Below are 9,332 nucleotides of genomic sequence, written 5' to 3'. Positions count from 1 at the left end.
GGATTCCTACTGGACATTGCGAACGTTTCGACAGAATGAATGTACCCCTCAACCCTGGATGATGGGCTTTCAAGTAATAGTATCAGCAATATAACTTTCTAACCATTCCTTATCACAGCACCACTTTATGAAAGTTTTGAATTATTTATTCAAAACTTATGCGCACTGAGCGCTACACTAATATACACCCACACCAACAAAGTTAGACCCATCACTTATTACAACGACCGATTCAAAATCATTTTCTGAACTGATTCAAGTATATTCTTCGCTCTGCCCGCCTGTTGTCTTTCTATATATGGGCAATTTTCGACACGCTTTGTCCCAAAGACGAACCCTATCGAAAATAGGTTGAACCATTGACACCATTTTTACAACCACTCCCCACATAATGCCTTATTTCAACAAAATTATTATAGGAAAAGAATTGAAATTTTCAAAGTTCCTCCATAATAGTAATAGCTGAGTGATAGACTTTCGGCGCAATAAACTGATATAAATTTGCATCGATTGAGACGATGTTTCGAACCGGTCTTATGTAACAGTTATTATAGAATTGACACAAAATTGTGGTTCGACATAAAAATTAACTGTATCCAATGTGTTTATTTTTTGTGCCCCACTACGCATGTAGGTTCTCATGAAAAACAAGCATTTATATGACAAGATTTCTTTTTTTACAAATAATATTGATCCATAAGGTCAAATTGACATAGAAATTAGCGGTACCAAATTTGGATAATGAAAAGTAAGCCCTTACGTGGCAGCGGCATATAATTTTTACTACTTTATGAAGAAACTAGATAAGGAATAATAAGATCCATGCTTCGGCAGGCTTTTCTATGAGCCCAATACCTCTAAATCGAAACAACGTATTTTTGGTATTTTAGCACGCAAATTAGATTCGTGTTAGGCGATGTGGTGTATTTAAAGGTCGAGCTTGCCTGACTACAATATTTTTAATTGCTTTTATTTTGTTTTTTTTTTACAATAAACATTAATTTCTATTTTAGTAAATTCAATTAATACTAAATTGTACATATGCAACTCGAACTTATAAATTAAACTTATAGATTATTTAGCTCCATTTTCGTTATTACATATACAATCTTGTATACCGTAACATTTAAGTAAATACGTATAAGTAAAAAAATGTTTAATGCTAAACTGGAAAGATGGTTAAAATTTACTTAAAATCCCTTTTCCAAGTCGCAAAATTTGTAGGTGGTGTCGGTTGAGGTTTCCGTTGAATAGTAATAATTTCATCCTTCAAGTTACCCACATTGTAAAAATCTCTTAATTCAACGATAGCTTGTTCCTCGATCTGCGTAAGAACCAAGGATTTGTGACGCATACGTTCATAATATATACGCTGACGTTTTTCTTCAATTAATATTTGAGAAAAACTGTTAGCAGCTTCATTCACTTTCGAGTTGACTCGTGTCATATTGGCAAATGAAGTGGGATCCTTCAAACTACCGGTTGCAGGTGGCGATTTTATCGTTTCCTTCTCCTCAGATAAGGAAGTTGAAGGTGAATGAGGCATCGTTCCCCAAGCATTTGGTTGAGTGACTGCAGTTGTAGGCTTCGATTCTGTCTGCTGGTTTGTAGAACGCCACGAACAAGACGAATTCTGTACGCTTTCTGAAAATAAACGTTTGCGTTGTTTTTGGGAGAGTTTTTCTCTTGGAGAAGTTGCCAAGACAGCCAAATTAATATTATAAAGTTTTGAGCTATTTAAAATTTTTTCAGGAGTATTGAATGATGAAGAAATTGAATCACTATTTGAATCGGTCTGAAGTTTTACGAAGTCTCTTTTCAATGTATCCTCTTTTTTTAAAATCTCATTAGCCTTCAAAGTTTGTTCTAAGATTGATTTTTTCTTCAGCTCCTTTTTATCCGCAACTTTCATCCAATTTACTGGATCGCTGGATAATGCCTGTACATCTGCCTCAACTTTTTTAACAGAACTCTTTTCTGATTCTCTGGCTGATTCATTCAGTTGTAACGATTTCATCATCGTTGAGATAGCCTCCCGTTCGTATTGGCGTGCAGTTTGTTTACATTGTTTATCTTTAGATTTTTGTTCCAGCAACATTTGTATCATAGTTCGCTAAAATTTGAAACAGAAGGAAAAAGACAAACAACTCACTTCGCTTTAATTCCAATAAAAATTAGAACTATAAAAATTATAAAAACCAACCTCTTGCCCATCCATTCTATAATTCAAATCAACTTGAAAATCCTCTACAAAACTCAATAGCCACGCTTCATCTATTGCTTCGGAGTCCGGTGTAATCACCCGATAGTCAAAGACTTTCTTAAACATATTGCGATAATGTCCATTAATCCACTTGAGCGATGCTGGTTCACAGTTATGTAAACTCTTCTGCAATAAAACCCTCGACATATTTTGACATATGAAATCCATACAGCCTTCCTTCAGCACGTCACAATTATACATGCAAGCAAAATCTAACATTTCACCACATTTTCTGATAGAAATCTTCTCCAATAACAAAATTTCACATACTTCGCGTAAATTTTCAATAAAGTATTGATCACAAAATACAATCATGTTATAAAGAAAAGTTTCGCGATACTGCTCTCGACGAAAGTGTTCCGCATCCAAACTGTACAAAAAGTCAATAATAGCCTCCATATATTCATAAGGCACTGTGCTGAGTTGTATTGTATTCTGTTCTGCCCAAGTATGGGTAAACATCATTTCAAAAAATTCCAAACGCGCAACAAGCACGCATTTGTGAGCCAGTATTTCACCGCTGTTTTCGCAAACTATACTGATATCATGAAGTTCCGGAAAGTCCGTTCGACGCAAACGATTGAAACGGTATTTGGATTTGATATCAGGTCCAAAGTATTCTTCTTTATTAAAACTAAAAAAGGACAATGTAAAAAGGACACAAATAGAAAAAATATCTTCTGCATACACTGGCATCAAGTTTCTTCGTGATCGGGTATCTGAAAATTAATCTAATGTAGTTATGATGACTAGGGAAAATAGATTTTCAAGCTATGTCACTTTCAGAATGGAAGACTCTCTTCAATGTTATTCGAAGTATTGACAGCTTAGGCAATTATTAGGTGAAAATAATAATAAAGGACTAGATTTGGTTGGTAATGCTTGCTGAACGTTACGTTGAATACGTTCATTCGCAAGGAGACATCTAGACATGGTGTGGTTTATTGTAGGATTCTCTTAGCAAACTCTGTAGGAAACTATTTCGACTCTACTGGAGGGTCTCGACAATGTAATCAAACTAAGTTCTCGTTGAGCAAGAAACACAAATCTCGTTGCTTGCCCATTTCGCCAGCTTGTCCGAAGCATTTCCAAAGAGACCAATGCGACCGGGAATTCGCAACAAGGTTATATTTTTTACATAAGCGATGAAATTTCTTCTCTTTTTAATATTGTAAAGATCAAAAAAGTTTAATAGAACTTTTTCACATATCATGCCGCTATCAGCGAGGGTCAAATCATCGTCCTATTCCAGAGATTGGCCTTTCTTGACAAATTTAGCTACATTCACAGTTCTAGTAAAAGACAATATGCGAGACTTTCAGGATATTTCAAGTCCTTTTGTAATTAACGAACAGAGATCACAGCCAAAGTTAATTGAAGCTACTTGTGTTCTTTGTAATCCTTTCAGAACAGAACGTACCTTTTTAAATATTTTGCAAAATTATTTAGTTGAAACAGCTGCACAAAATTGATTAACAAAGTAAGAGTGTCTGTCAAATTATCAGGCCGTTCATTAGGATTCAGACTATTCTGAATATCCTCAAGATCCAACATTAAAACTTTAAGAAAATAATTGATAGTTTGTAAATTATTTTTTTGCTCGCACTTACATCGCACTTACCTTCTCTACTTGGCATGTAATTATTGTAAGCGAATTTCATTATGATTTCGAACATTTTGGCAGTAAGCTGCGGAAAATTTAGATAAATTTCTTTGTTTCCATTTTTTGAAATAATTGCTTTTAAGCCGGGTGCTCGTGCATATATTATAAACTTATGTGCGGGAAACTTATCTCCATCTACATGAAATACAATATCGTGAACGCTGTCATATTCGGAAATCCCATTGTAAAGTTTCTTAAATGTGTATTCCTCTTGTTTTAGAGTTGGTAATTTGAAATATTTCATATGAGATTCTTGTAGTACAGCAAATGAGGCGAAATCGTCATCGCAAAATATATCAACAACACGATCAATATTGGCTACAGGCTGCAAATCAATTCGTATCATAAACTCCTTAGACATTTCTGCAGAACGATGATCATTTCGATTCCAAATATTCGCTAAATCTTTATGATTTCTGACTACGTCTTCATTGTAATATGAAGGCATGGACACTTGTTGGCATTTGCCCTTATAAACATTACCTTGAGACATGATCAATACTTGATTGGCTTTATATAAAATTTTGTCAATTTGAGACAACCGAAAATTAGAAAATGTGCATCTAAATCATATATATAACAAAATATGAAATACTTGAAAGACAAATCAAGGAACAAAAAAGGACCAAAGACCTGTAAAAGTTTTGCGTTAGCTGATACCATAGGAAGACTACGTTAGTTTGGGTGAGCAATAACAACTTCAAAGCACCCACTGATCCCCGATCGCCCTGTATTACCGAAATGCTTTTCAACGATTCATAACTAAAATAAAATCATAAAGTTTATGAACAAATCGTTTGTCTCTTTTTTTGCCATATTCAGTACTTACTTAGGTGCTTTAATAGTTTTCATTTTATAATTGTGAAACAATAAGATCAGATTGTCTTCAGTTAAGACTACAGTGGCGGCATTGTTAGCATCAACTTGGTGTATATTGGTTTTTGGTGGTAATTTCATCTTTGATTAAAATTGTAATAAAAAGATAAATAATTATGTTTTCAAAAACACCGTACACGTTACACGTTACCATCTTAGGCAGTGGTATAATTTTAGTGTTCGCATCAAATCCCATTTGACCCACGTTAGTTCCCCAAGTGTATAAACTGTGTAAAGAATAAGCCAATGAATGACTATCGCAAGCTATAACTTTAATCAGGCCTTTAACACTGTTATCTCTTAGCGTTATGACTTCTTTGAAATTTGACAACTTATTGCCGGCATCTTTAACGCCCAACTGCTGTTCATCGTTGAGACCACAGGCAAACACCAGTGAATAATTAGTTAAAATTAATGAATGCCTGCGTGACGTACTGATACAAATCACTTCCTCATTAGAGTTTTTTAAAGATAGTTTAACCTTTTTCGGAGTAGTTAAGCTATTTTCATTGCCAGTCCCTAATGAGAGAAAAACAAAAATCACAAAATTTTGTTCCAGCTGTAGCTATGCAAAATACAAAAACAAGTGCGAAATTTCTTAAAGTAAAAGCTCGATATTACAAGATCTGTATCACAGGTCAACAAGAGTTTGTAAAGCATAGAAAGGCGCATGCGAGACCTCACAGCATATACATGTGAAAAGCTCAATCTATTTAACTACGCCTCTTCTCTGTGTTGGCAATATTTTTATTTCATTCAATATTTAAGAATATCACGATGGAAAATTGGTTTCAGTGCTTGGACTCCTCGTTGGCCATGACTGGCGTCCCACAAGCTGCTATGAATAACGAAAAAGAAGGTATCAACTGGTGTGAAATAAAAACTCTATGTTACAGTGCGCATGCAACCTCAAAATTTCGATAGATGAGGTTTGAAATTTGAATATCTAGAGATTTTTGAAAAAAAAAAAAAAAAAGAGTTATAAAATCTACAAAAGACATGGTTTACAATATTGGCCTCAAACTGAATATAACTTTTTACTTATTTTCTTAATGATGTGTGTTACGAAGATAATCTTCAAATATTTATAAGAATGAGAGAGCGAGCGGATAAGTGTTTGACTTTTCTGTAGCATAATAAATAAACAAAAAACTATGATATATAAATCTTATTGATAATAGTAATAAAAAAACATACCTAACCTGCCGCCTTTGCCATGACCTACTGTATATACCTGGCCTTTTTTATCCAGGAATAAACTGTGATAAGCTCCTAAAGCGACTGACATCAAGCAAATATGTTCTCTACGAAAGTATTCCAGCATTTGCGGTAATGGTTCAGCGCCCTGATCATTATTTACTCCTAAGTTATAGTTTTTATTTGAACCCCATACCAACAGGTCATTGCAATGTCTGCATATGAAAGCAAAATTTGTTCAGCATAAAGAAATGCGATTTCCCTAAAAGCTTGCTTTAAACTTACATATTTTCACTGGAAGAGAAATCAGCCAAATGACACACTTGTTGTAGTGGCGATCTAGTGTCGACATCTAATAATTCCCAGCTGGCACCGTAACGTAATAATAAAACGGCACAATCAATACAGCCGTAGAAAATAGCACGATGCAGTGGTGTACTACCTGATTCAAAGTCGCGGCCACTTATAATTGAACCCTAAGGGAAAGCAAGGCATTAAAATTTCCCTTTTGACAATGTAATCAGTTGCAGCCTTAACTAACCTGATTGAGAAGCCATTCCAATATTGTGTAACGATCCACAGAGGCTGCAATATGTACTGCGGAGCGACCCTAGAAATAACTTAATGCATTAAATCATATAACTTATTATTACGGACAAACTTACTAAATCATCCACAATATCAGCAAAATTGCAACAAGTTTTGGCCACATATGCAGCCAACTTTTCATCCTCAATAGAACGTTTCGTTAACGCCATCGTTATTTGATTACCGTGTAACCGAAAGTGACACTTGGATGTACAGTCATACTCGTAATTCTTAATATCAAACATAGCGCACAATTAGAAATTAATCTTCAGCGGTTATAAATGGATTTTATTTGGAATAAATAATAAAATAAATGAAACTACCGCATCACCAGTTAGATATGAAAAGCAATCAATAAATCTATCGATGTAGGTGAATAAATCGAAAAATTATCGTTAGTGCTTAGATAGGTTTGAAGAGTGACAATCAATTTAAAACGCTCTGAAAGAAATTGACTAAATGCTATGGATGCTCAATTGGAAGCTGAACTTGAGAATGCCCGACAATCCTTATTCGACACCTACAATATCGCTTTAACTTATGGAGACGCTGGTAAGTAAACTAAACGTTTCTTTGCTGATTACATTCAATGGAAACGCCGCCACAATTATTTCTAGATACTCAGGAAGACCAGAGACTTTTGGGTTTGGTTGCCAGAATGTGCGATATTAAAAATGATGCGATTCGCCACGCCGCAGCTTTAGAAGTTGCCAAAGACTCTCGTACTTTAGCAGAATTTGAAGAAAAATACAGAATAGCTTTAGAAGAGCAAGATCAACCTTTTAATCCTAAAAAAACTGCAGATTATAAAAATTTTAACGCAAGTTTGGCTCGAATGCACGAAGAATATTCCACCAACGCTAACGATGCGTCGACTAGTGATGATATGATGATAGAAGAACAAATTTGCATAAAAGATCCTTTAACAAAGTTGACCATGCGAAATCCAGTAAAAAATAGGAAATGCGGTCACCATTATGAGAAGAGTTCTATTATAAATCATATTAATGGCGGAGGACAGCGATGCCCAGTAGTTGGTTGTGCTAATAAAAGTTATATTACTAGTGCTGACTTAGTAGACGACCCTCTTTTCAAAATTCATTTACAAAACATAATTGAAGATCAAAACTAAATGTAATTTTCTAATCTAATTTATTAATAAATATAGATGTATACATTTGTATGTTTAAAATCTTTCATTCATTCAAAATTTCATTCATTATCAATCAGCTTGGGAAATATTTTGCGATGCACTAATTAAAGTATCACGAATATCCTTGGCCGACTGTATATGTACACGCACTGTATTTAAATAAGTAGGATAAGGCATAGGACCTGCTGGATTATCTTGCATATACGATTCCGTACGTAATGCCGTTACAGCTCCCGGCAAATAGTATTGGGCTGAAGATAATTGCTGCATACACTGCATAGCGGTTTTTAGGTGCAATTCGATTTGATCACAATACGCATAGAATTCTTCTAAGTGCTTATCAAAACGCGTTGCGTTAATCAGTGGATCCCGCTTTAGACTATCCGCCGAATTATTCTGCTGCAAAGTATATGCCGCTCCTCTGAACGTGTTCAGTAATGACTCTTTCATTGGAGCAAAAAGGCTTTTCACTTTCGATATATTGTCAATTTTTTCACTTTGCTGCTGAACTGCTGGATTCTGAGACATCTGTCCGGTCATTTGCTGGCCAGATTGTTGCGGCGAAGATTGCATAAGCGGCGACACTCCTGATTGCATCATTGAATTTGAGGGACCAACACCCGAACCGGCAATGTTACTAACACCACCCATTTGTGGCATGGAATGCATACTCATATTTGGGTTCATTGCAAAATTTCAAATCAGTTAACTTCTTCTGGTATAGGGTAAGTATGGCCTATGGAATCGGCAAGAAAAACGTAATAAACTTAAATTTTCCTTAATCAATATCTTTAAAGCTGACGTTTGAGTGAAATATAAACAGTAGCCAAAAAATCTCTGACGAACCACTTTTTGCTGTAAGCGCAAACACAATGATTGCATTTCGCATTTTATATAATGCTTCAAAATAAGGCGGACAACACAATGCTTAAACGCAACGTATAACGTAAAATCGGTCAACACGTAGCTTACATTGTTAACCAAAATCTTATGGCTATCGTTGGTTTCTTTGCATAAACGGTAATGAAGTGCAGAATTAGTAAAGCGAAAAAAATATTTGTCTAGTTTGTACTTTAATGGTAAATGACCGCTTTAAAACCATATGAAACATTGAAAGGTGAACCATATGATTTCGTCTCATAAATACATCACTGTTGTACCCGTCAAAAATATTGTACTCGGAAATTTTAAATATTTGCAAAAATTTGCAATCATGTACAACGCGTATCGCAAGCGGATTTCGCTTAAATTTTTAGCGTGTATACGTCTAATTGAATATATAGCTTTGCATATTGCACCGATGCGAACTTTTGGCAAGATTTATGAGAATAAAATAAGTATAGTAAATATTTGGAGTTTTAAAGCGATAACTTGCATTTCTGTTTAAAAAACGGTAAAGTTTTATAAGGAAAAAAACTTTTTGCGATTTATTATGGATATTTTGCTTCAAAAATTATTTTTTCAAGTAATCCTTCGCTTTATTATTCTATGCATACGATCAGTTGATCGTTTTAACATATGATTTTGTTGTAGTAATGCAACGAAAGCTATGTGTTTAACTACACAAAGGGTGTAGTGGATTTTTAACGACT

General features: G+C 34.7%; 3 protein-coding genes across 4 annotated transcripts; 1 reads left to right on the top strand and 2 right to left on the bottom strand.

The window, feature by feature from the left end:
• Positions 1-964: 964 nt before the first annotated feature.
• Positions 965-6,926, bottom strand: LOC119641632 (inhibitor of Bruton tyrosine kinase). Of its 2 annotated transcripts, XM_038040409.1 has the most exons (11): positions 6,665-6,926; positions 6,541-6,609; positions 6,285-6,475; positions 6,000-6,214; positions 4,954-5,321; positions 4,756-4,883; positions 4,560-4,688; positions 3,885-4,489; positions 3,684-3,822; positions 2,204-2,897; positions 967-2,113 (listed from the first exon to the last, which is right to left on the bottom strand). In XM_038040409.1, the coding sequence occupies exons 1-11, from the start codon at positions 6,830-6,832 to the stop codon at positions 1,187-1,189; spliced, it is 3,633 nt and encodes a 1,210-aa protein (XP_037896337.1). In that variant the 5' UTR covers positions 6,833-6,926; the 3' UTR covers positions 967-1,186. The 2 variants fall into 2 exon arrangements, with proteins under 2 accessions (XP_037896338.1, XP_037896337.1); XM_038040410.1 differs by lacking the exons at positions 6,000-6,214; positions 6,541-6,609; positions 6,665-6,926 and having other exon boundaries at positions 965-2,113; positions 6,285-6,434.
• A 46-nt stretch (positions 6,927-6,972) lies between these two features.
• Positions 6,973-7,719, top strand: LOC119641605 (E3 SUMO-protein ligase NSE2-like). Its single transcript, XM_038040377.1, has 2 exons — positions 6,973-7,139; positions 7,205-7,719. The coding sequence occupies exons 1-2, from the start codon at positions 7,052-7,054 to the stop codon at positions 7,717-7,719; spliced, it is 603 nt and encodes a 200-aa protein (XP_037896305.1). The 5' UTR covers positions 6,973-7,051.
• Positions 7,720-7,790: 71 nt separating this feature from the next.
• Positions 7,791-8,815, bottom strand: LOC119641646 (mediator of RNA polymerase II transcription subunit 29). Its single transcript, XM_038040432.1, has one exon. It carries the CDS (start codon positions 8,425-8,427, stop codon positions 7,810-7,812), a length of 618 nt encoding a protein of 205 aa, XP_037896360.1. The 5' UTR covers positions 8,428-8,815; the 3' UTR covers positions 7,791-7,809.
• Between the last annotated feature and the right edge of the window lie 517 nt (positions 8,816-9,332).

The sequence above is a fragment of the Glossina fuscipes genome, unplaced genomic scaffold (assembly GCF_014805625.2).
Source record: "Glossina fuscipes isolate IAEA_lab_2018 unplaced genomic scaffold, Yale_Gfus_2 155, whole genome shotgun sequence".
NCBI classification, from domain to species: Eukaryota; Metazoa; Arthropoda; class Insecta; order Diptera; family Glossinidae; genus Glossina; species Glossina fuscipes.
Note: the sequence above shows the minus strand (reverse complement) of the source record. Positions and strands in the feature narration are given on the sequence as shown.